The 27,452-nt window shown below is 41.6% G+C and overlaps 2 protein-coding genes and 1 long non-coding RNA gene across 5 annotated transcripts in view; 1 reads left to right on the forward strand and 2 right to left on the reverse strand.

The window, feature by feature from the left end:
• The window catches only part of LOC104426635 (sterol 3-beta-glucosyltransferase UGT80A2), a 98,038-nt gene that overhangs the window by 32,553 nt on the left and 38,033 nt on the right, over positions 1-27,452 (reverse strand). The gene's annotated exons all lie outside the window — the stretch shown is intronic.
• On the reverse strand, positions 648-2,427 carry LOC120290304. Its single transcript, XR_005548198.1, has 4 exons — positions 2,274-2,427; positions 1,290-1,360; positions 1,119-1,157; positions 648-722 (listed from the first exon to the last, which is right to left on the reverse strand). It is a non-coding gene; the product is annotated as an uncharacterized LOC120290304 (long non-coding RNA).
• Positions 8,556-11,544, forward strand: LOC104426651 (probable UDP-arabinopyranose mutase 5). Of its 2 annotated transcripts, none has more exons than XM_018868153.2 (3): positions 8,556-8,899; positions 9,949-10,078; positions 10,289-11,544. In XM_018868153.2, the coding sequence occupies exons 1-3, from the start codon at positions 8,786-8,788 to the stop codon at positions 11,329-11,331; spliced, it is 1,287 nt and encodes a 428-aa protein (XP_018723698.2). In that variant the 5' UTR covers positions 8,556-8,785; the 3' UTR covers positions 11,332-11,544. The 2 variants fall into 2 exon arrangements, with proteins under 2 accessions (XP_018723698.2, XP_010038085.3); XM_010039783.3 differs by having other exon boundaries at positions 8,558-8,899; positions 10,161-11,544.

Raw genomic sequence — 27,452 nt, forward strand, 5'->3', positions numbered from 1 at the left:
TTAAAAATATGCATGAGTCATACTGTTAGAACACAGAAATCAGAGAGAGGAAACCAAAATAGAAATGGACATGGGACTGAGAGGGAATCAGGAGAGAGGGCTGCACTCTCAAAAAGTTCCAAAAGTTCTTGTTGAATAGTACTTGAATAAATAGTCGAATTAACAATGGAGTTATAGTTGCACGCTAGGCAGCTAAAGTAGCTGGGCAATTAATCCATCTTAAAACATAATCACATTCACCTGATATAGGAGATCAAGAACCGGTGCAAGCAATTTTCATTTCTCTGTACTTTATGAAAACAGGCATGGAAAAATATTATAGTAATTGCAAAACGATCCAAATGAAGGATTTGCAGTGTACATTTATCAGTTTGGATTTATTCAAAAGCCATATAAGAAAAACCAGAGATATTTCATGCATGATTTACTATTGTATTGTTATTATTATTAGTATTATATTATATTATCATAGACGCTTTGAGCGAGTTCTTGTGAGAAAGAAAACAGTTATCTGCATAAGAGAGAATTGCTACACAATGTCAGTAAGGAAAAGACAACAACACATAATTCCAATGGGATGCTGTACGCATGGCAAGCAGCTACAGTCGGCATAAAATATTGGGGCTGACCTGAAGAGATCACAGTGATAAGGAGTGTCTGGACAGCCATTCTATCATGGGCCACCTCCACATGCTTAGGTCCATAGCATGCCCGGTCTCGTCCTAAAAATATTTTTCATATAATGGATTATTATAATTACAACAACAGCAACTACAGCGGCGACAACAGGATCAACAATAAACTCAACTAATCCTTATTGCACAAAATTGGGATAATTTTGAAACATCATTTCCAATAATGATACATCAAAATGGAAGACCACGGTTTCAGCATCTCCTTAGAAACGCTAGCACTGCCTATTTTGACCTTAATCCAATTCCTGGCTTTTGATTAAGCTGTTCGACAAGTAAACACTATTTTATGGTTTTTGCCCAATCAGTCAGCAACTAATTATCTTGCATGCCTGTTTTATCATTTTCCAAATGCTTATCACAAGGCATCGATTAATAAAGAGATGAAGAGAGAATGTGAAATTTTTAAAAGGAAAAGAACCTGACATTTGAGAGCATGTCGAAGAAATCCTTGAGAGCTTGGACCTGTATTAAACGGACAAAATGAAAAATTTGTAATCAGGGCCATGCATTTCTTTTTTTCATGAAGAACTTAATAGAGAAATTTTGAGATAGAAAATGAATGATAAAGGAATTTTTTTGCTCGGTATTACGTACCTTTGAGCTGCTTTAGTATCTTTTATCATACTCATGACATTTGGGGCATTCAAACCTCTTTTAAACTATGCCTGCATATTAGCAAAGGGATGATGTAATTAACTAAGCATGCTTATCAGTTACATTAAATTAGTATTTCATGAAACGATCGACAAAATGAGACTATCCCTGAAGAAATACTCATTTAAGAACTAACATAAGATTCATATGGCCACTACATAAGACAAGAACATTACAAGCCGACGAAAGAACAGTATCATCCTCACTTAAAGTCTGCTTCTTTTGAGTATACGTCTTACTATGTTCATTTATCACTCTACAAAAAGGTGTGACTGTCTATTCCTTAGTTTTGACCAGTAGTTCTCTAGTCCTTTCTGTGCATACAAGTTGGCCATCACTTTTCTCCTCTTAAAGATGATTGGATATCCATTATTCGATATCACAAATAAGTACTCAAGCTGCAATGCCTCTTGAAGATCACTAAATAGCAGAAGAGACCTGATGAGTCTCATATAAAATGGTATTTCTTCAGCATTGGATGTAATTAACAAATCTTAAAAACAAAAAAAATGAAACAGGGTCAAAATAAGACTTAATACAGGGGACAGAGTAGATATAACATTCAATAAATATCCTTCAAATTCATGCAAGCTCACGGATTACATACAGTCCCTAATTAGAAGCACTTGATAGCATTTTGGACTTTTAAATTTTTAGAAATTGTAAAAAGGACTCTAACTAGAGACACGTTCAAACACAATGATGGAGCTTCTGACACCAAGCTATATCATAATGTCTAGACAACATCTCATAGGTCAGCTGAGACATATTCTTTCCTAAATAAACACCATAAGTGTTCCAATTTTAACATTTCTGGAACCACACCAGATTTCATTCCTAAGATTTGGCCGTTGCTACAGAGTACTGTCTTAACATAGCAGCTTTAGTTATCTAAACTATAAGCAACAAAGATGTTGATGATACTTGTATCCTGAGCTTGTATGAACAAGTATGATCCGTGACTTGTTCTCTATGATGGGCCTCAACTGCTTTCTCTCTGCCTCCAATAACAGATGCTTATGAAATTGATCCTAATTCACAAAAAAAGTACAAAATTAAAAAGAAACATATAATTAACTAATCGAGAAATCTTCCATGAATTGTAAATCTAATGGGGTAAAACCTATATAAAAGAAGTAGAAATGGAATTTATCCCAGACCTTGTAAAGCCTGGACTGGCAATAACAGCACAGCGTACTACATTGAAGTCAACATGCTTCATGAAAGCCTAAGACAAATGAAGAAAGCGGTTAGCTGCTTTCCACAAGAATTCACATGAAGACAGCAGTTTTCCCTAGTGGTGGTTAAAATAATTCCATTGATTGACTAACCTGTAAAACATTATCGAAGAACTTTTTCAGAGCCTGTGCAAAGGCACACAGTAAGAGACTAAACTTCATTATATATATTGCATTGACTGCAGGTAAGAAACATACAATCATAACCTGCTATAGCAGGTCCATGCTTGCGAGGAATCGATGTTTCTATCCGAGAACGAGAAGTTGTCATGCTGTAAGGGCGGTCAGATTTAGACCATACAAGGGTAAATTGTTGAGAAAAATATTTACTCAGAAGATACTAAAAAGAATGAAAGGAATGCGAGATCTTGGATCCAGTGAAAAATAACATGAGTAGAAACCAGCTATACACGGCATTCTGCAATGAATCAAATATCTCGTTTCATGTTCCCACAGACATTTTTTCCCTAACGTGAAGACTACTTGAGGCCATTGACAAGATCTTTAAATACTAGACATACAATGATTGTGATTAAGAAGAATCCAGAAAATTATGCAAATAGTCACCACCCGAGCAGAAAGAGAATAGAAAACCCAAGATATGGCAACAGCTTCAAAGATTGTGAGAAAGAATGAGTCATTGTGGAGGCGTACTATCATGATCTTTAGAAAATACTTGTCATAGCCAAATGCATAATATGGACCTGATGCTATGCCAAAACTATATCATGTTCGCATAGCACAAATAAATACTTTCAAGTTCTTCCATTAGGCAATTTTCCAGATTTTAGAATGTCTAATTGATGCACATTTGATTTCAATACAGACAACACACTGACGTAGCACATTCATCAAAAAGTGTTTGTGCATAAGGGCCTGGCCCCTTAGTGTCAGAGTTTATCCAGCAATGGCCGATGCCTTCTAAATACCCACTAGCAGCCAAAATTGTCTGCCGTTACAAGCTTATGGCAGTGCTGGAACCAGAAAATTTTGAAAAGAAAATGAACATATTCTCCCCTCATATTGTATGAACTAGAGTGTCAAAAACCGAATCGAACTGAAAACCGAATTGAATCGAACCGAACCAATCTGAAAAATTCGGTTTCCAGTTTGGTTCTTATTCGGTTTAAAAATCGAGACTTTTAACCAGTTTGGTTTTTATCGATTTAGTTAACCGAACCAAACCGATAAAATCTATTTTTTAAATCGTTTTTGAATTTTTTTTCCTTTTCTTTTTTTTCCTTCTTCTTCAATGGCCGGTCGCTGACCACCACCACGCTGGCCATTGAAGAAGAAGAAGAAGGAAAAAAGAAAAGTAAGAAAAAGAAAAAAAGAAAAAGAAAGAAAAGAAAGAATAAAAAAAAAATAAATAATCGATTTTTAAAAAATAAAAAGTTTATAGATGTAGGGAAAAAACAAACACAAAAGTAATAACCAAAAACTGAACCAAACCAAACTGGAATTTTGGGTCGGTTCAGCTCGGATAGGATCGATTTTCGGTTAGGTTCAATAAATTTTCATTATTGGTTCGGTTTAACTTTTCAAAAAAGGGAACCGAACCAACCATTTACACCCCCAATATGAACCGCATTTTTACTCAACAACCCTTTCACATCAAGACCTTTGAGGTTAAAACATAGTGGGTACCGGGATAACAAAATTATTCTAGCTAAAATCTCTAAAAGGACATGGTGCACGTGCATAATCATACCTTTCTACCGACAAGGAAGATATGTGCAATCCTTCTTGCATCAAAATCACAGCAAGATCAGCACTTGCTCCGGGTCTGCAGATGCATAGATTAGACTATACTGCAAGAGACCAACCCTAAACAAGGAAAAAAATCAAAGACTTCCACAAATCTAGTGGCAAAGTGTAGCACGGTGCATCTTAGAAGGAAACTGTGTCAAGAATTCATATCTTGAAGTTAATGGAGCAAATGGTGACTGAGGTCGAGTTAAAAGCTAAATTCTGAGACAGACATGACACAACAACTTAGTCATTTAATAGATTCTGAATCAACGGAGGTGTTTCACTTTCTATTTAGAACTCCAAAACCATATTGCTGACCAATTTGTTTCTCAGCATTCAATCTCTTAGATGTGGTTCAGGGTTTTAACAAAACTAGTGATTTGGCTAGCACTATACCTGGCCCTTTGGGATTAAATAGGGATTTCATGCGCCCGAGGTTTACTCACTCATGACAGGTCCCTCATTGAAAGGGAAAGATGAACATTGTTACTTGATCTCTTGTTATCATACAATAAATTCTAGTCATCATTAAAGATTGTATGTTTTTACTTAGCTACCCCGAAGATTCCCACCCACTCATTTGTCAACAATTAAATCGAATTGTTCTTGCCACTTATTTCTGGACTCTGGAGATCATCTACACTGTCTAAAGAAGAGACGGTTGGTGATAAATTGTCCATGATCAGCATAGTTTAACTGTCTAAGATAGTAAGGTGCAAGCAAGGCATATGAAGAAACCCAAGACTTATCCTAGATGACATGTGCATGTACCCATAACAATAGGAATGCCCTCTAAAATGAATACAAAAGAATACCAGAGGCCTGACGGAGTACATCTAATGCCAGTGAGTCCCAGACCTTCTGCAACATAGAAACAGTCAAGATCCCATGAATTAGTGACCAGGCGCAGTTTATCTCATGAAATGAAGCTCTCACTTAAAAGGCTCTTGAGTTGGATCTCCCCATAATTACCCTGACAGAGTGAAACAAGTGACTATACATTGCAGAACACGCTGAAAAAATAAAATGAAGAAACTCAAAATGGAAGGTACCTTTCTCAAAACAAAAGGCCGATTCTGCCAGCTCCAAAGTGTGGAATGCACCTATCTACGGGAACAATGGTCACATCAGTAATGCATTGACATGTCTGGTCTCTGTGATACGGAAAGGAGTTTGACTCAACACTATTCGCTTACCTTTGTGTTCATTCTCAAGAATGTTCTTTCCACGAATACGCAAGACAGACCCCACTTTATCATAATCTACAGCCTGACAGGCACAAGTGAAACAATTGTATCAATTGATGTACCCTGGCATAACTGCAATTTCAGAGAAACAACTGGAATTAACACGAATGAATTTTAGCACCGCCTTGCCCTTTTACTAGCAGGATGGCAGACATATGCCTGTAATACTCCCATCTTCTTCCCTGGTATCCCTTTTTTTGAAACTACCCAACAGCCATCTAATAAACTCCAAATGCACAAGTCTAATGTGTTTCGAAAGACGAGCTTCAAACAGCCTTTGCTAAGTGAACTTCATTTCGTGACCATCCTCAGCAACTGACGTTACCAAACCTCTTTGGCTAACCTCATCGTTTCAAACATCAGGATAAGGATACAAAGTCGTACCTCGACTCTTATCTCCAACTTCAGCTTGACTCTCTCAGCATCTCTTCCTCCAGAAGCCGCTTCTCTCAGTACTTTCCTGTAACGTGCCATGTTCAATCAAACTCAAGGCTTAAGGAAAGAACCATGAAAAACATCCCACACGCAATATTTCCTGGAAACTAACTAGGCCCGCCAACTAACTAAGGAACCAGCCTGCTCGGGCTTAATTGGAGACGCGACGAAATGAAGCAACTTCCAGTGTTACGCATAGCGGAGAATATGCTACAGCACATTGTTTAACAGCAGCAACAGTAACGTTACAGCAGCTTGCATAGAAATTCTCAAGCCCAAGACTATTCTTCAACCAAATATCAGCTAACCCACTCAAGAAAAGAGCAACAAGAAAAGTGTCAGAGCAGCTAACCTGACAGTGCTAGCCATAACTGAATCTCCAGGAGCAATTAGATTATAAGCAAACCAGATCATCCGAATCAACCGGCACCATCTGACCCAGAAAGGAAACAAAGAAAAGAACACAAATCTTTGTTATTCCTTACAATCACAGCGATTCGATCGAACTGCAGAAACATCGACCGACAAAACCACTGCCTAAAAAATTCCACATCAAGATGCAAACTTTAGCGGATAATTCGCGGAATTCGTCGGCGGGGCGTACCTAACGCTTCCGGGTCCATTCGGGACCAAGTCTCTGCGCACGATCCTCATGGTTTCTACCGCAAATCTTCAACCGCTAATCTCTCTCTCTCTCTCTCTCTCTCTCTCTCGCGATCAGCTTGTGAAGCCAAAGCAAACGAATTCCCGAGTCGTCACCCAGTTCTTGGAGATTCACGATTTTATTTTCGGTTTTATTGAGAAATTTTTTTCTTATTTTTGCCAAATATCTTGTTTTATTTCTTTTTTCCCAAAAAAAGGAAAAATATATTTATTTGCACTTCCTTACACGAAAACTTATGATAAAAAATAGTACAAGTGGCCTCCGAAATTTAGCCAAGTGTGTAATATAATTCCTGAGCTTTTAACCCATCATGTTAGATTGTCCTTAAATTTTTAATTTGTCATAGGCTTTTTGTACATATTTAATTTATGTTCAACGCCTTTCTCATTGAATTTTTAATTTGTCTAATTTATAATTGTGATTTGGTGATTAATAATCTATTTGCATAGGACAATTAACTTTCTTTGTTTGGGAAACTTTCAAATGATTTTCACTTTTTATATTTGATTTTTCAACAGCTTAACTTTATTTAAGATGAAAAAGGTACGATAGGACTACATCTTGACTTTTAAATTGTCTATAATTTTTGTTTATTTTGTTAAATTAAAGTAGAAATTAAGGTTATATCAATTACTTATCAAATATCGATGGCAATTAAAATTATGTTAATTATGCTACTAAAGCTAATAATGATATCAACAACTTCATACGTGATAAGAAATCAATTACAACAATTATTCAATATTCATTTATTATAAAATAATTATTTGCATCCATCTACAGCACTTAAAGTCATGTTGCCTGTAGGTTCAGCCTTGATTTGCTTATTCAATTTTTCAATTAAAATTGAGTTTGGTGTTGTTAATATGGATGACGCGACTTTATGATTAAACAGTTTTTTTTTTTTGTATATTACCTAAAATACCTAAGAATAAAATCTTATGTAGACGTTATGTCATATATACTTTCCTCTATTGTCTTGTTTGGATGGTAATTGATATTTTACATTAGTTTTCGTATACTAAATAAAAATTACACCTCTCGACTCACCTAATTAAAAAATAAAAAAACCAAATGTTAAAGTTGCTATATATAACTCTGAAGTGTCATTTATCTCACTTTCAAATTTCTAATTTTAATTTATACTATTTTTTTTGTGTTTAAAGAAAATAACTCCTTTTTTGTTCTCCACTTGAATTTAATGTTCCCATAAAATAAAAAAAAGCTTTTTCAAAGGCTAAACTTGTAAAAGCAACAAAAACAAAAAGCTACCCACTTACCTATTGAATTAGAAGATTACCTACTACCTTAAAACAAGAAAAATTACTTGAATTCATTCACGAAACCACTAAGGTGCGCAACCGCATTAATTTTAGTCGACATTTTAAGTGATCAAGGAATTATCAAAGATCTTAAGCATTTTTTTAAATTCAATAGTTTCAATACTCATGATTAGGATTATATTTGCACTTGATGCTTGCTTTGTATCATTATTTTTAATTAATTACTTGAATGTCGTGATTTTTGAAAAAAAGTTATCGACGATATCTCTTGTTAAAAGAAATCCGGTATGGCATTAAATTTTATGACACTCGTAACAAACTCTTTTTTTAAAAGCAATGACATTCAACTCGCCCAGGAGGTTTCTTGACAGAGTCCATTCCTCTGTCAAGGATAAGAACATTTGACTGAAAAAATAAAAGAAGAAGAAAAAGATAAGAACGAACTTCTCTTTTTCTTTATTTTGGTTTCCATAAAAAGGGCAAAAAAGAGAAAAAGAAAAAGAAAAAGGAGTACGTGCGAGCGAAGTCTCCAGCACGTGCGAAGTCAAAGGAGGAGGAAAAAGGAAGGGGAGAAGGAAGGGTGCAGTGGTAATGGCGTGTTGGAGAAAAAGGACGGACGGACGGACGGGGATAACACAGCCACACAGAGAGAGATAGAGAGAGAAAAAAAGTGGGTCTTTCGATCTGCCAGTCTGCAATCTCGGAGCAATTCTCGGACCCAACACCCACGTTGTCCTCCCTCGTTGTTCATGAGAGAGAAAGCCACACACACAGAGAGATAGGGAGAGATAAATAGCTGTCGTTGGGGGGTGGATGAATGAGAAACCCGCCATCTCTCCTCTCTCTCTCGATTGACTCGGCAGTCCTCAACCTCGCCCACTTCTCCGATCTCTCCCCGCTCCCCGATCACGTCCTCCTCGATCTCATCTTGGTAAGCTCTCTCTCTCTCTCTCTCTCTGTCTCTCTCTCTCTCTCTCCTTCTCTGCGTGTGTCTCTATCTGGGTTTCCTTTGTTTTGTCTTGTTCTCGTGTGTACGGGCGGAAAGGTCGGAGCTTGAGCCGGGCTCGGCCTTTGTTTGGGCTTTAGAAATTATGGGCAGTCGATGGTTTCCGGATGTGGTTGAATCGGGTTGAGTCGGAACTGCGGTGTGCTGGGAAGATTTGGGTCGTGATCTTGTCAGGCATTTGCTTCCGTTTGATCGGTGAAATGGCCTCTGAGGGTTTGTGTGAGAGCTGCTATTTGTTGGGTTCACGCTAATGAGAGAGATCTGATAAAGACGGGAGAGTCTGTGACGCTGCCTGAATTTTTGTGTCGTACGGGTAGATGAGTTCGTGGGGTATGTCCAGAGTGCAAATGTTATGCAGTTTCTGTGTAATGGCCAATATGTGATTTGGGGAACTTTTTCATTTGATTGTGCTATGAGTAGAACTTCTAATTTGGGACGGTGTCTTGTATCTCGGATAGTTGTTGAATTCACGCCTTCTATGCACGCTGTTTGCGCAGGCATTATTCCAGATGAGCTATCTCCTTGATATGTTGGTGCATTCGTCTGGTCGAGTTTTTATCTTTTGTGATGTGACTGAGGTCTTTCTGTTTGCTGAGATGTGCAATCCGTGACTACTCGGCAACTATTGTTATCCATCCTTCGGTCACTTTGAAGCTGCATAAGCGTGTAACCCTTCTGGTTTTGATTCCTGATTTTCTGGTCAATAAGAAATTTATCTGCTGAAAAACAGAGAGAAAATACGTTGATTGATTCGCTGCATCATCATTATCATGATTACTTTCTGATACTGTGATATTTTGAATTTATTTGCCTTCCCACCGGTTCCCTTGGGGAATCCTTTCCTGACTCATTGAGTTTTTTGTTTTTTTTTTTTTTGTCCCTTTTGCAATGCAACTTATCTACATGCACCGTAAGAAATTTATCTCCTATGTCGTGGAACTGGTCAAGTAAACCATACTTTTTTCCAACTATAGAGGACATTGAGAGCTGGAAAGCTGAATGAGAAGGTCCTGAAGCTCTTCTTGGCAACAGGAAAAGATGAGGTTCTTGCATTCATCAAGACTCTGAAAATTCGTCCTGTCCTCGATCCTGTCCTTCCTACGAGTGAGTTCCACTTACCTTTTGAGCTTCAGTCCTGACCCTGTATTTTCTAGTTGATTGATGATCTGAAATTTGTATGTTTCAGGGTGCTCTGAAAAATTTTGATATTGGGGAAGTTCAAGAACTCTCGTTGAGATCTATAAGCAGCTGGTTTTGAGGTCTGAAACTTTTGTTCATTCATTGCTTGACTTGGTTCTGGAAATATGTCTCAAGCAAGCATCAAGGAAAACGAGGTTGATATTGTGATTGGAGCGATCCATCCTGACCTCACATCCTTCATGAATGGATGGAGATCAGTTTTCTCCCGATTCCACCTGATAATTGTCAAAGACCCTGATCTTAAACAGGAACTTAACATACCTGATGGCTTCGATGTCGACGTCTACACGAAGTCCGACATAGACCGGGTTGTTGGTTCCTCTTCAATTTCATTTTCTGGCTACTCATGCCGTTATTTTGGTTTCCTTGTCTCGAGAAAGAAGTACGTTGTATCCATTGATGACGACTGTCTACCAGCTCAGGATAGTACTGGTGATTTTGTGGATGCTGTGGCACAGCACATAGTCAATCTTACCAACCCGGCCACTCCTTTCTTCTTTAACACACTCTACGATCCTTACCGCAAGGGTGCCGACTTCGTGCGTGGCTATCCATTCAGCTTGCGGACCGGGGTAGCTTGTGCTTTATCATGTGGACTTTGGCTCAATCTGGCAGACTATGATGCCCCCACACAAGCTCTTAAACCAGGGGAGCGAAATGCTCGATATGTGGATGCTGTTTTGACCATTCCAACAGGGACTCTTATGCCAGTGAGTGGAATAAACATAGCCTTTGATCGCGAGGCAGTAGGTCCAGCCTTGTTCCCTGCGCTGAGGCTGGCTGCTGAAGGGAAATTTAGATGGGAAACCATAGAGGACATATGGAGTGGAATGTGTGTTAAGGTGGCGTGCGATCACTTGTCTTTGGGCGTGAAAAGTGGGCTGCCTTACGTTTGGAGGAAGGATAGAGGAGATGCTGTAGAGAGTCTGAAGAAAGAGTGGCAAGGCGTAAAGCTAATGGAACATGTGGTGCCTTTCTTTCAGTCGGTGAGACTTCCCCGAACTGCAACTACGGCTGAGGATTGTGTGGTGGAAATGGCAGGGGCCATAAAGCAGCAGCTTGGAGCAACAGATCCTGTGTTTGCCCGTGCTGCTGAAGCCATGGTCGAATGGATCAGGATTTGGAAGGCTGTTGGGTCAGGCTCCCCTGGAAAGTAGAAGTCCATAGGGTGATGGCTATATTTGCTCATAATTTTTTTCTGTTCACTTGAATACATCTCGAAAACTTTATGGTCCATTCTAACTTGTTACCCCATGCATCCGGAATAAATTATGTTTGTTTTTGTGACTCTGGAGTTTCATCAGTGGACTTGACATACTGTTTCTGATTTGATGGTCTAATGTTGTCAATGACCACAATGATTGATGCTACTGAGACTATCCGTTTCAAGTGATGGAGGTTCGATGTGGAACTTGGCTCTCTTGCGAGATGATGCTTAATCTTACTTCTCTGTTCTAATTGAATCAGTAACCTCATGGCTGCATTTCTCCAATCGGGAAGCAATCAACTTAGGTTACTATTACGGTTTCTTTTCTCTGTAATTTTCTTAACATATGGGGTCTGGTGTCAGGACCAGTCCGCCAAAGCAAACTTGTCCCCTGTACCTTACAAATTGCAAGCAAGCCACACTCATTGAGACATCTTCAATTGATAAATGTTGACGAGGTCTGCATCTTCAAAGTGAAGCCATCCTCTGGGATTCCTAAATCTGCGTGGGACTGGATCACACGACTAAGCAAGCTGCTTGCTGCATCTCTTTCTTAAGAAAATATTGCCGTGATCAGGCTCTGGTTTTTTGGTGGATATACATTAATTTGTTCGACCTACAATGACACGAGTTCCTCTCCATCTATTGAGGTTTTAGACTCGAGTTAACATTGGTTATAGACTCGCCAAAGAAAGAGGATCGGCACGTTTAAGGTTAGGTTGGCTTCTTGTTGAAGTCTCGTCATCTCCTATGCTTGGACTGCATTACAAAATCGCAACCTCATTGGTACTTCGATGAAAGCAAATGAAATTCAACAGTACTTAGAAAGCATGCAGGCTGCAATTAGGAATATATTTCCCAAAGGCCGTTGTGCAAATGTTGAGGTGTTAGACAAATTTTTTTTTTTGAGAGCATTGGGGATATACATTGTGTTTCCAAAGTCTTCTATAAAGTCCTTTAGTCCAAGATAGGTCTGTAGGAGCTTTGGGCTTTCATATTTTTGGAATACTAATATATTTTTTTTCAATTTCGCCCTCACTTTAAAATTCCAAAAATGCCCTCATCATCAATCACCTTAATCACCTTAGGTGACAGTCATCTAAGGTCATGCGGCCTTAGGCAACAACATCCTAGGCTTGGCCAACCCCAAGCGGCCTTGTTAGGTGTCACTTGAGGTCATGCAACCTTAGGCAATGACTGCTTAGGCCAAATTTGGCACATTGGCATAGGGTTAATTTTTTTATTTTTAAATATTGTGAGTTTCTCTTACAAGTGTGATTTTTCTAAATATCACTTAAACTAAAGTTGTTTCCTAATCATCTTTAAATTACACTTCATCAAACACATTTGCATTTTGAAAAAGCTAATTAACCTAAAGTCCTCTACATTTCCTCAAAAATGCTCACCAAAAGCCCAATCAAATGCAACCTAACATAATTTATTTGTCATGTGATTTTTCTATTTCCTTTAGAGGTTGTGAAACCTTGCTCCCTTAGTTACATGTCCTCACTCCGCCCCCAAAAAGATGGGAAATTGAACTCTTCACCTCCCCCTCCTCAAGCGGGAAAAATGACTACTCAGAGTAACCCTAGTGATTATACACCGTTTATGTTATCTGATGGAGAAGAAAGCTCTCCATGATGTTTTACCTTATCTTACATCACGAGATCAATATATTCAGACCGGATCCCTAATAATTCTTCATCTATACGTGGAGATGTGAAGCTGGTCAGTCTTAACTGCATGTCCTGAATTGCAGGATCCTACTTTTGACCCGAAAGAGCAGTCTTTGAATGGCAAAAGCATCAGCCACTCGCCTGCGATAAGCACGCTCCTTCCTGTTATGTAAAAAGATCCACGATAATCTCTCTCCCTCCTCCCTCCCTCCCTCCCTCCTGCTTCTTTATATAGTCTATCCGATCTCTTCAGCAGTTCTCTGTCCTGAGAAACGAGAAAAATTCATTCTGGAAAAGTAAGCAAATAGAGGGTAGGAAAAAATGGCGAGCTTAAACATAAGCACGGGAACTCCACTTTCGAACTTAGGAAACTCTGGAGACACCCTTGCAAGAAGAAATTCCACCAGGAGAAACAATATGGTTTTTCTGCCCGCCAGCCGAAGGTCCATTCAAGTAAGCCTTTGTAATGCCGCATGCGTTGTAGTCTCGGTTCTAGGAAGACCAAAGAAAATGATGCTGTAAGATATGTGAAATTTCAGGTTACCGAAGTCATGTTTTTACAGTAAATACTTTCACGAGCCATCGCATATACTGATACAATTCAGATGGTCAATTATACATACGAAAATAGAACACTAATTTAACCCATGTCAATATTTTTGCAGGCAAGTTCGCATCAAGAGGCATCTGCAGAGACAGTAAAACAAGGAGTGGACAAAGCAGCAGAGGCCGGTGAAAACATTAAAATAGAGCTGCCTCCATGACTGAAGATGTAAGCTTTACATATACATTATGCTTACCTAGGCATTTCTGTTAATCTAATTGATGTGCTTTATTTGGAAAACTTAATTCAGGCGAATCAGAAGTCAAAGGACATTGTGTCCAACGTATCAGAAGCGACGCATGATGTCACCGACAAAGCAAAGCAAACTGTGCAGAATGCATGGGATTCAGCTAAAGGGACGGCCCAAAAGGCCAAAGAGACTGTGCTGGGCAAAGTTGAAGATGCAAAACAGTCTGCCAAAACAAATGCAGACAAAGCTCAACGTGCCATGAAGTCCAACAACTGAATTCAAAGTGAATTCTTCTTTAATCACATCATTATGCTCTTTCCAGTGAAGAAAGAATTTACCATTCCTTTTGACTAATAAAGCTTTGTTCTGTTTGTAAGTAGCAAGAGCTTTGAATTGTTTTTCTCCCTTTATCTGTACTTCAAAGTAATATTGTATTCATTTATCTACAAGGAATTTGAATCATTATTTGAAGCTGGTTAATTGATCAGGATATCTGGGTTCTAAGCCTATGCATATGGAATTTGATATTCGCTTCTCAAAAACTATATAATCAAAGTAACATTTCTCTTTTTCTGTCAAAGCAAGTTCTTGCAAGTCAATTCAGTCTGCCTATCCGGAGTACTCATCCTTCAAGTTGGCTCATGTTCCTTCAATTTATTGTGCTTTTCCCTTCTATGCGATTTTCTTTTTACGCCGCAATAATTTATTGACATAAGTGGATATTAAAAACTTCATAGACCCAGTTTCTGATTTAGTGTTATTTGACAACACGACGTCAGAATTTTGGAATCTTTTCTGATGAGTTTCCAATCCTTGGGGTTATACTGACATGATCTTAATCTTACTAATTTTGATTGAAGGTCAAATGCTTGATGTGCTTTAAGATAGAACTTCTCATTTCAAATTTAAAAAACGAATACAGAAGAAGGAAAAGGAGGGGACTGATGAGTAAGAGATGGGGCACTTCTTTTAGGGCATCTTTTGTAGACAAAAGGCATCACGAGAGATTGAAGATTAATTGATACTGATATAGTATCGATGAATGATTGACATAGTTATACCAATGACTGATGATGGTGATGATAGATATTGACGGATGATGATGATACCGACACTGCATGTGTTTTTAAGACCGTCATCTAGCATAAATATCAACTCTTCAATTCATTCCCATGTCTTTTGGAATGATACTTCTCTAATAAATTGGGTTTTTAAATGCAAAAAGAAATCAGAATTGCAGATTGAATATGCAAAGTTTCAATTCTGGAGGTGATCATTTTTCTTTACGAATGAGCTAAGCTCTATTGATCAGTCAACAAGGAGGAGGTGTATATATGTTGCATGCCCGTTTGCAGAGAGCTTTTTACAAGATGAATTATACAGCATCACTTTGTCAGAACTAAGATCCACCATCTTCTTGTACAATGTTGTAATAATCAAAAATAATTCTAATGATGTGTTAATACTTCTTACTACTATACTATTTTTTTAACAAGCTGAACACTTCCTATGAACATCCATCTTTATCAAACTCAGAACACTTTGAAATGTATGAGGCTTTTTACTGTGCTAGGATACATACCAGAATAAGATGATTCATCTCTAAGAACTAACACTGTGATTAGCAATGATTACCAAAAGACATCTGCCATCTATTGTGACGACCCGAGCGGCGGTGCGCGGGGAGGAGGGATGGCGGTGCGTCCGCGCCTCCGGTCCTCGGACGCGCGCAAGGGAAGGGGAAGGGATTCCTCTCCCTCTTGTCCCACATCGCTTAGGGAGGGGTCATGGGCCTTGTATATAAAGCTTGGGTTCCCTTAAACTTGCGTGACGCGTTTTAAAACCGTGAGGATTTAGTGTCCAAAGCGGACAATATCACACAAGTGGGACCCGGGATGTTACAAATGGTATCAAAGCCGACTCCCGACAGCGTGTGGGGCCACAGCGAGGACGCTAGTGCTCCCAAGGGGGAGAGTGTGACGACCCGAGCGGCGGTGCGGGGAGGAGGGATGGCGGTGCGTCGCGCCTCCAATCCTCGGACGCGCGTTAAGGGAAGGGGAAGGGATCCTCTCCCTCTTGTCCCACATCGCTTAGGGAGGGGTCATGGGCCTTGTATATAAGACTTGGGTTCCCTTAAACTTGCGTGACGCGTTTTAAAACCGTGAGGACTCAGTGTCCAAAGCGGACAATATCACACAAGTGGGACCCGGGATGTTACAAATGGTATCAGAGCCGACTCCCGATAGCGTGTGGGGCCACAGTGAGGACGCTATGCTCCCAAGGGGGGGAGAGTGTGACGACCGAGCGGTGCGCGGGGAGGAGGGATGGCGGTGCGTCCCGCGCCTCCGGTCCCTGGACGCGCAAGGGAAGGGGGAAGGGATTCCTCTCCTCTTGTCCCACATCGCTTAGGGAGGGGTCATGGGCCTTGTATATAAGGCTTGGGTTCCCTTAAACTTGCGTGACACGTTTTAAAACCGTGAGCACTTAGTGTCCAAAGCGGACAATATCACACAAGTGGGACCCGGGATGTTACAAATGGTATCGGAGCCGACTCCCGACAGCGTGTGGGGCCACAAAGAACGCCCGTGCTCCCAAGGGGGAGAGTGTGACGGCCCGAGCGGCGGTGCGCGGGGAGGAGGGATGGCGGTGCGTCCGCGCCTCCCGGTCCTCGGACGCGCGCAAGGGGAAGGGGAAGGATCCCTCCCTCTTGTCCCACATCGCTTAGGAGGGTCATGGGCCTTGTATATAAGGCTTGGGTTCCCTTAAACTTGCGTGACGCGTTTTAAAATCGTGAGGACTCAGTGTCCAAAGCGGATAATATCACACAAGTGGGACCCGGACTCAGTGTCCAAAGCGGATAATATCACACAAGTGGGACCCGGGATGTTACAAATGATATCAGAGCCGACTCCCGACAGCATGTGGGGCCACAGCGAGGACGCTGTGCTCCCAAGGGGGGGAGAGTGTGACGACCCGAGCGGCGGTGCGCGGGGAGGAGGGATGGCGGTGCGTCTGCGCCTCCGGTCCTCGGACGCGCGCAAGGGAAGGGGAAGGGATCCCTCTCCCTCTTGTCCCTCGGACGCGCGCAAGGGAAGGGGAAGGGATCCCTCTCCCTCTTGTCCCACATCGCTTAGGGAGGGGTCATGGGCCTTGTATATAAGGCTTGGGTTCCCTTAAACTAGCGTGACGCGTTTTAAAACCGTGAGGACTCAGTGTCCAAAGCGGACAATATCACACAAGTAGGACCCGGGATGTTACATCTATCCTGTTCGGTGACTCTTATTTTTTTCTTCTTTTCTTTTCTTATAAAGTCACTATTTTGAGTCTGAGGTTCTTGTCTCTAAGTATTCGTCAGACAATCACAGCTAAAAGAAGAGTACGCCATATGTCCCTGCTTGACCGGCCTCCTCATACTTTCACTCCAACTACTCAAACACTTGGTAGCTCAACTAATGGACAAGATCAAACAAATTATAACTGAAGTTCTCTGATCTAGATTCTTTGGGTCTTTTAAAGGAAGTGCATGCCAAACCTTCAGTTGAGAAGTTCGCGATTTATTCGGCAATACTATATTACACTCTTGAGCATGATTTGATTACATCTTTTGTGCAAAGCATACCTGCTGCATGTGCCATTACAATACTACCACTTCTCAAGTATATAATGTATAGGAGATTATCAAGGACAAAAGAAATGAGTAGTGCACAATGAGAGCAATGGGATGTTATTTTTTGTTTGGTAAGGGCAATGGGATGTTATTTTTTTTTTTTTTTGGTAAGTTCAATGGGATGTTATTTTGCTTTCAATTAAATCTGAGAATCCAAAAGAAACAGTTAAAGCTGAAGCTGAACCTGCTAGTACAGTTGCCTCGTTCTTCTAGTCTAATTGAACCATGACTGACCAATCAATAGACTAGTGCACCATATCATATATTCTACTTTCTTAAGACAGATACTGCTAAAGATTGGTCTAAAAGATGCTCTAACATGTGTAGGCATCAATGACAACATAGATGCAAATCAACCTAAGCAGTCCCAGGTATCAACCTAGTCTCCTAGGTTTTTTATACTGGTTTGGTCCTTCGCCATGAATTTTAATTTGACTTCTTGCTCTATATAAATCAGCATCACTAGTAAAGAACACCACACTTCATACTTGTCACTTAAAAGAGTAACCACAGACATCATAGCCAGGCCATGGAGGAAAACTTTCTTGGAATGTAGATGACAGTTGCAGTGGCAGGTGCTTTAGGATTATTACCAATTGTGTCCTGTGTGGCTGTGGTGAAACTGGAGAGGCTCAGGTCATTTGTGAGGAAGGAGGGTATTAACGGACCACTGCCATCATTTCTGCTCGGAAATATTAGGGACTTCAAGAAAGCAAGCACAACCGAAAGGAAGCAAGCCTTGCCTTGGTGGTACTTCCTTTCCCACAATTTTGTGGGTACTATATATTTCCCTTGTTTCGGCAGTGGAATAGACAATGCAGTAAGTTTCCAAGTCCCACTGACAGTCATCTCTTCTAAAGTATGCGAGAATCCCATTAACCTAGTCACTTGACAATCTAGATGCATCAACAACATACGTATAGCATTAGTAGAAGCTGGTCCTTTATAGTGATCAACAACCTCCCAATATTCCCCCTAACAATAGGAATGTACCAGAAATATGGCCACTCGATGTCCATGTATCACGAGGGGTAGAAGCACTTTCTCCATTATGCTACCGTATAGAGAGTAAGAAATTAAGTCATGTCAAAGATCAAGCAACTACTGAAATCAGAGACATCGAACATTTAAAAGTCTGCTTATGATTGGAGCAAGCCCTCTTTCGTTTGCATTCGCATTAGTTTTTCCTCTGTTCTAATCCTCTGATCACCCCATCATTATTTAGATCACGATGCTCCTTCCCCTAGCAAAATGGATAGTCCAGTCACTCTGAAGTGTTGCTACAATGAACATGGAATTTACCCAGTTTCCAAACTTGTTGGAGGGGCGGTGGTGGACATAAAGATTGACATATATATATTATAGGCGAGCCCAATCTGCAAGTTCACTGATTGAGTCCTGGACAAGTAGGATTGAAGCTGAAGGTGGAACTGCGGTCATAAAGATTGATGATTACACGAATAGCTTCTCTGGAAATGCTCCTTCCACAAGCAAAATAGACAGTCCAGTCCCTCTTAAGTGTTGCTACAATGGAAAACGTAGAATTTACCCAGTTTCTGAACTTGTTGGAGAGGCTATGGTGGTCATAAAGATTGACATATAGATGTTATAGGTGATCCGAATCTGCTAGTTTACTGATTGAGTCCTGCACAAAGTAGGATTGAAGCTGAAGGTTGAACTGTGGACGTAAAGATCGACTGTTACATTTATAGCTTCTCTGGGGATGTCATCTCAAAGGCCTGTTTCGGAAGCACTCACATGAAAACTTCCTTTCTCCAAGATTAGAAAACTCGAAGAGGCGCTCTCTGAGAAAGGACTGTCTGCTACAGTTCTCGGAACAAGGTACACTTGTGGATCGTAAGACTACAGTTTATTAAGCTTCTGCGAAATTGTCTTCTGAGGGATAAATTTTAGTTCTCTAATTCTGCGCCGGGGTGATAACTAGTCCTGTGCTTCTTTTTGTTGCGTACACACCTTAACACCAAGAGCAAAAGAGAAAAGTGGCCACTGGGGATAAGAGGTGCGCGTTTTGATACAGCAAAGTGATGACAGAGAGAGAAGCAAGTCATTCGAACAGGATCTACTTAAAATGATTGTCGAGGGCGCTAGAAACAGCAAGCTAAGCAAAGAGGCCATCGACCGGATTATAATCGAAAACTGCAGGAACGTCTTTTTTGCAGGATCTGAAACCATTGCAGTTGCGGTCAACTAGTGCCTCCTGCCGTCAGCTTCGAATCAAGAACGGCAATCCGCTTCCAAGAAGGAGTCTTTCAAGTTTGTGGGAGCAGTGCGATCCCAGATGCCGAAACGATTGTAAAAATGAAACGGTAGTTAACGTCCTGCTCTTATGGTCGCCCTTGATGAACTTTCTCACATGGTTCGAGCCTTTTGCAATCTATACTTGCAATTTGCAGCTGACCATGGAGATCTGAGGAAGGCATTAGCAGACATAAAAGTTCAGAGAAGTCCATGTTCCAAAGGGTGTGAACCTTTGGATTGAGGTTTCCCCATTGCACATAGATCCGGCTTTGTGGGGACCGGATGCCTTCAACTTCAAGCACGATTTTTGGGACTGAGAACCGACTTTATTGAGCTTAGGGCCTAAAGACCCGGACTGACCCAATGGACTCGATCCAGGTTCTAGTGTCAACTCGGAATCAACTGATAATTTTTTTTTTTTTTTTTTTTTTTTTTGTGACCCAAACCTTGTACAGCCGGCGCCGAATAAACTCCTGGGCGACATGTGAGCGAGATAACCCACCATCCCGGTGTCCCACCTAAGACCCTAAGCGACGGTGAGGAGATTCGAACTCCTCCCCTTCGTGAGGGAGAGAAAGCCCAAACCATTACAGCTACCACGACGGTGGTTTTATTTCTTTTCTTGTACTCTTTAAAAAAATGATTGAAAACTGGATGACTCAATGGGTTCGATCCGGTTTCAAGATCAATCCAAGACCGCCGATAATTTTATTTTTTTATTTTTTGTACTCCTTGAAATAGCAACCAAGGATCATACCAACTTAATGAGTTCGATGAGTAGCAATGTCGGCTAAGAAATGCAAGCGATAAGGGTCAAATAGGGTGAGCGTCGAACAGAATGAACATCAAATGTTGAGCGGAGAGCAACAAGCCAAGCGAGCATCGAGCCTCAACAAGCCAAGCGAGCATCGAGCGACGAGCGGCATGAGTGACCCAAAGCGAGCGAGGCGAGTGTCGAGCAGCAAGTAGAGAAGTTGTTTCTTTCGATTTTGGCAAATTAAAGACTAAATGACAGATAAAATAAAAGAGAATGGATACTAGAAGAGGTTGTCATAAAGAGTTGTTTATAAATTTTTGGATGCTGTGAGGATTTTTCACAAAAACATTTTCCTCCTTCGTAAATTATGATTTTTTTTTCGACTCGGGAACCGTCATATAGCTGTCGGCCGACGGCATAAATCAGGGCGACCCGAGAGAACCCACCTCCCGGACCATATTTTTGAATGCTGTGAGGACTTTTCACAAAAACATTTTCCTCTTTCGTAAATTATGACTATTTTTTTTTGTGACCCAGGAACCATCGTACAGTCGGCCGATGGCATAAATCTGGGGCGACCCGAGAGAACCCACCTCCCCCGAACCTCATTTTTGGATGCCGTGAAGACTTTTCACAAAAACATTTTCCTCCTTCGTAAATTATGACTATTTTTTTTTTTGTGACCCAGAACCGTCGTACGCCGGCGGCGGCATAAATCCGGATGACCCGAGAGAACCCACCTTCCACCGAACTGCAGTGAGTCGCACAAGAGACCGTGGGAATTTGAACTCGCTCCCTTTCAGTAGAGGGATTGAGTGCAAACCACGCGACCACCAATGAGATGAGTCATAAATTATAAATGCTGTAAAAGGCGTTAAAAATCTAAGTTATCAAAAAATAATGTAAAATTACTTGAATTCATCATTAAAGAACTGTTTAATGTTATTGATGCTGTTTATTTTAAGGTTTTTTATAAAAAAATTATAAATAATATTTTATATATATACATAATTACCCCGAACTCTCAAAACTGAAGACAGCACAGTTGTCGCGACCAATTTTTCGGGTGTGAACCACCTAGGGTTTGGCTAATGGATTGTTAAGCCTAGACTTAACTCGGGCTCTCCCAAGCTCATACCAATTTGCGACTTATGTTCAAGTTCTTAACATGCAATTGATTTTCAATCAGGAGTCGCCACTAATCTATCTTTGGTGGGTCAATTAGAAACCCAAGTAAAATAACAGAAGAATTATTTTACTCCTATGAACTAGAGACTATGGGACGGGGACTTGGTTACGCTAGAATTCTCTAACGCCCTTTCAATACATTTCTTTTTATTTTGAAAAATGTTTAGCAAGCAGTTTGGATTGATTTTAAATCTATTTTCCTAATATGTGAGGTGGTCATACGGGTACGCAAACCGCCAATTTAACACCCAAGTAAAGCAGAAAATAAATTGCAGGACTTGCCTCAAAGCAACGAAAGTATCTGCAATGTTAAATTAAAATTCACATCAATAATTCTAGATATGGTTTCTAATTAAAACGCAATTTCTTTTTTTTTTCACTTAATTAATGAAAATCATGCAATATGCAATGCAATATTAACTAAATGACCTAATTCTAATGACAGGCAATTTCTAATTGAATGAACAATCATGCATTTTATGAACCTAATTCTATATGACGTGCACATGATTTTTATTTTCTTATTAAGTATGTAATCTACCCTAATATGCAATAACGTGCAAAAAATGCCCTAATTCTAATTTTTTTTCTTTTTCTTTTATGAAATTCGAACTTAAAAATTGCCAAATATTAATAATTAAACGTACAATTCAAATTTAAAACTAACATCCTAAATGCATGCATTTTTATTTTTTATTTATTTTTAAACAAATTCGAAATAGAATCCCTACTCTAAATATGCAAGATAACAAGAGATATTCTAAAACCAACCCAATCCTAATTCAAAATTTTTTTTGGATTTTTCCCTTTACAAAAAAAAATTGATTCACTTACCAAAAAAAAAAAATTGATTCAACCAACATGACAGCAAATCAGATAAGATATGATTGATATTCACAAATTGACGAATCATATCTCGCGCATGAGATTGGGTTGGCCAATTTCCAAAATAAATCACGAATCGAATCTCGAGTTTGAGATTGGATTGTCGATTTTTGCAAGGGATTGTGAGTCGGATTTCAGGCGCAAAAATCGGACTGTCAATCTCTAATTTGAGAGGCAACTCGAATTGCAAATATAACTATATATCATGCACCTCGATCATGCACATCGAGATATTTTAAATAAAGAAACGGAATATTCGGAAATCAAATTAGATAAAAATTTTACCTAATCCGAATATTGGCTTCCAAATGTGGACTTTGTGCAATCGGATAGGGATCGCAATCGGGGCAACAGGGCGGTGGATGGCAGTCGTCCGCGGAGGGGCTTGCGGTAAGAATTCGATGAGATAAGGCAGGATTTTTGTTGGTGTGCCCGAAGTCCTCACGATCGTCCGCGAGCCTTTTTCCGTGCAATCCTCTTCACGGCCGTCTCTTGTCCACTAAGACCCTCTGCTACGTCCACGTATATGTGTCCGTCCCGTCCTGCATGTGTCGTGTTCCCTTCACGTCTCTGTGCTGAGCGGGGGTTCAGCAGGAAACTGCAAGCGTCTCGGGGGAAAATTGCTGGCGTCAATGTGCTTGGTTTGTCTCAAGGAAATCCAGGCTTCATCAATGGGGCTTAGATCTGATCGGACTTCGCCGAGGAGGGACACGGCAGCTCATTGCGTTGTTGATGTTGTGGGATAGCGATCATGGGCAGCAACAACTCGTCGGGACGGTGTCGAGTGGTAACAGGTTCTTCGGGACGGCGAGCAGCGGTTAGCGGACTTGTGGGTTAACCCTGCGATGGCGAGCTGTGATAGTTCACGAGGTGGCTCCGGATCTCGTCAACACTGGACTGGATTCTCAATGTGTGATAGTTCACCGCTGGAACTTCATTGGACACGCTACAAGAGATTTAGACGGAGGAAGATTTGTGGTGAAATTCCCCGAGCCTTTTCTTCTCCCTATCCACGTGATCAGAAAGTGGCCATCTTCTTTGTGGCAGAAGACGTGTGTTCTCCCTATCTCCCTGTTTTGGCCGTGAGCATTATTCAAGTTCTGCACTCACGATTTCTCTTGGTCCATGTGCAGGACTTCTCCTCTTTGTTTCCTGACTCACGTGTATCTCTATGTGCTCTTGAGAATAAAGTTTGCCGACCTCTCTCTGTGTGCCGTCAGAATTGAGCGTCGTCGGGGTTGCTCGTGGCGTTGGGATGATAAGCTTCGTGCCCGAAAACTGCAAGAGCTAATCCGTGCGTTCGCTGGAACTTCAACGCTGGGGCAGGCCGAGGCGGCAAACGGTAGGGACGAGACGTCTACTTCCACCGGGAGGATATGGGTTTGGCATTGAGCTAAGGTGAGCAGCGGCTTCACGTCTGGATGGGGACGCCATGGGATAACAACTCGGTCACGGCTTAGGGATTTACGGCGAGGGCAGTGCTCGGCCCATGATATTGAGGCATGGCAGCGACAGTGGGAGCCTCGGAGTGGTTTGTTAATGATTGATAACCTGCGAAACAGAGAAACAGCTCCACAACAAGGTGAAAGATCAGCAACGGTAACGGCAGATCATCGTGCGGTGTAGGCTGGTAGACGGCAGAATCTTGGTGTTGAAGCTCGGTGATGACGGTGTTCGCTGGATGTTCACCAGAGTTGCTGGGAACTTGTTGCAAGAAGCATTGCAGCAAACTGGAATCCTCCGGGCAACTCACCAGCGGACTGCGACACGCCAAAGCGACTGCCGGTGTTCTCTAGAGCCACTAATCTGTTAAGGCAGAGGCTGAGGTGGACAGGATTACTGAATCACTGGTGCAGCACCATGGATCTGCAGGAACTTCCGCAAGGGTAGTCAAGATGCGCGCTTGAGGCGAGGACGGCTTTGATTGTCGTTCAGGACGCCTAGAGTTTCATTAGATTGAGTTGCCGTTGATGGGGCAGGCGTCGATTCGTCGCGAGGAGTCAAGTGGCGGTCAGCGTAGCTGCTCGGACGAGGGGAACCCTGGTGGTGGCGCGGCACGAGCAACAGAGGAGATGCGGGCCGGTGCGGGGGCTCGCTCGGCGGCGGAGCGACGACCGGCTCGGATCTGCGGTCGTCGGGGCTCTCGAGTGGGCAGATCGGGATACCGGTGGAGTCGCGTAGAGGCGGAGACGCGGCGTGGGCGGCGGGGTGGCGACGGCGCAGGGGTGCGGCGGCGCGGCGTCGTGGCTGGATCTCGGGCGGAGGGAGCGGTGGCCGGCTGCCGGAAGAAGAAGATGAACAGCACCCTGCTTTTCTTCTTTTTATTCTTTTTTCTTTCGCACTCACCTGTTTTGTCTCTCTCCCTGCTTTTCGGACGTGGGTTCACCTGACCGAAAAGATTTTTTTTTGAATTTCAGCTTCAAACCTCAAAAAACCTAAAACCTCCTCACGTAGGGTGCGTTTGGGAACGCTTTTGGGAAAGCCTTAGCAAATGCAGCACTGAGTTTAATGTATTTTTCAAATGCAAAGTGTGTTTGGTAAAATTGTAGTTTGAAAGCTCATTTGAAGTATTTTTGTGCAAAATAGTGTTTGGAGGAATTATATTTGCAAAGTGCTTTGGTGATAAAAAAAATTTATCAAAAGAAAAATAAATAAAAAATTGACCGGAAGGGCAGATGGCCGGGAAGGGCAAGTGGCCGCCGGACGTCCACTGAAGACCACCGGCGAGGGTCGCCGGACGTCGGGCGACCATTGAAGACCACCGGCAAGGGTCGCCGGACGTCGGGCGACCACTGAAGACCATCACGGAGGGTCGCCGGACGTCGGGCGACCACTGAAAAGCTTCGGCGAGGGTCTCCGCACGTCGGGCGACCCCGCCGCGACCCAGATCTGGGGCGGCGGGTCCCCGCGACCTTGCGGCCCCGGATCTGGGTCGCGGCCGGGTCCGCGACCGCGCCGCCCGGATGGGGTCGCGGCGAGGTCGCGCGACCTCCGGCAACCGCCGTGACCAAGATGGGGCGGCGAGGTCGCGAGAGGACCTCGCCGCCCTCGGATCTGGGTCGCGGCAAGGTCGCGACCTAAACCTCGCCGCGACCCACAATGATCGCCGCGACCCGACAGGCGGCGGTCGCACCACTCCGGCGACGGCTCGCCTCAGGCCACCGCAACCATGCCGAGCCGTCGGCGGCCACTCACTCACGCCCGAGGAACACATCGTCGGCCTAACGGAGAAGAAGATGAACAAGACAACAACGAGGGCAAAACCGGAAAAATCGAGAGTAGCCGAGGATATTTTTGGAAGAAAATAAAAAAAAAAGTGACAGTCTTGTATGCTTGAGAAAGTGAAAGCCCAAGGCACCCTTCACCTGCCTTGGGCTTTCAGCTTTGGGGAGGTCAGCATTTCTTCAAGGCAAGTGTAAATTTTTTTCCCAAACACCCAATATTTGGGCAAATGGGCTTTGGGTACCCAAAGGTACTTGGCAAAGCTGGTGCCAAACGCACCCGTATTTTCTCTCAAAAATTCCGAAATCCTCCCCACTCATTCGTACATCCACAACACCTTTTATAAGGAAAAAATTTAAATCTTTAAAGCGTATTTTGTTTCCAATTTTACTCGTGCATAATTTTCTGAATATATCATTGCACCACACGTAATATTCTCTTTTATATTTTTCACATATTCTATCCAAAATTTTCTTTTTTGCTCAAAAATACATGCTTTGGTGTATATTGCCTAAAAATATGAAAACTTGAACGGAATATGTGAAAAATCTTCCCTTCACCAGCGGCCTAAAACAAAATGAAAATAAAATGTTTTTAAACTATATGCCATGTGTTTTTTTTTTCTTAAATCAACCTCAAAACTTTAGGTGTCAATAACAGTATTGATCCAAAAATTTTAGAACTAATGACTGATCCAATCGCTCTAAGAACCGGACTATGATTGGCGAGGTTGGGCTAGTCCAGTTGGTTCGGAATTGACCTTGGACTGATGCTCACCCCTACCCACAACTATACTTGCCATTTGGCCCAAGGACTCGAGTTTGCCTAGGGAAGAATTTGGCCACGGTTGAACTATTGTCTCCAACTTCTCCCTCTCCCTCACACCAAAACACGTGCACTCTCCTACTCTTGAGGTTGCTCATGGCATCTAAATTCGGAGTCGATCTCCAAGTTAAGGTGCTGTTAAGTCATATTTCTTGTAAGTTCTGGATGTGCAAAATAGAAGTAGAAGAAAGAAACCGGCGAAACTGTTTTATATACTTACTCATGGTCACTATTGCTTATCAACTAGGTGCCTGTTTGTTTATGTTTCTAGCCCATGTTTATGAACACAATTCATGTTTTTTTTTTCAAGAAAAAAATAGAAACACATTTGTTTAAGTTTTTGTTTGAAATATATTTTTTTGTTCCCGAGAACAAATTTAGAATAAAAACAAGAAAAAAACTCATTTCTTATTTCTAGAACACTTTCAAGAAATAATTTCTCTCCTCATTTTTTTCTCTTTTTTTCTCCTTTTTCTTTGGCTAATGGCCAGCCTCAGCCATGGTCAAGGGCTGACGACTCCACCGAAGCATCACCGACCCCTGGCGAGGCTCGACCTCACCTTAATTAGGTGAGCTCGAGCCACCGCTCTTGTTGACCGGTCGCCGGTTATGGCCGAGGTCGACGACCGGTCAAAAGGAAGGAAAAATAAAGGAAAATAAATAAAAATATTAAAAATTAAAAGAAACAAAAAAATTTTATAAGTTTGTTTAAAAATTGTTCTCCAAACAGAAATAATTTTTTATTTTTGTTTCCTAAATAATTTTTTAACAAAAACGTTACCAAACACACACTAAAAC

The sequence above is a fragment of the Eucalyptus grandis genome, chromosome 2, assembly GCF_016545825.1.
Source record: "Eucalyptus grandis isolate ANBG69807.140 chromosome 2, ASM1654582v1, whole genome shotgun sequence".
Classification (NCBI taxonomy): domain Eukaryota; kingdom Viridiplantae; phylum Streptophyta; class Magnoliopsida; order Myrtales; family Myrtaceae; genus Eucalyptus; species Eucalyptus grandis.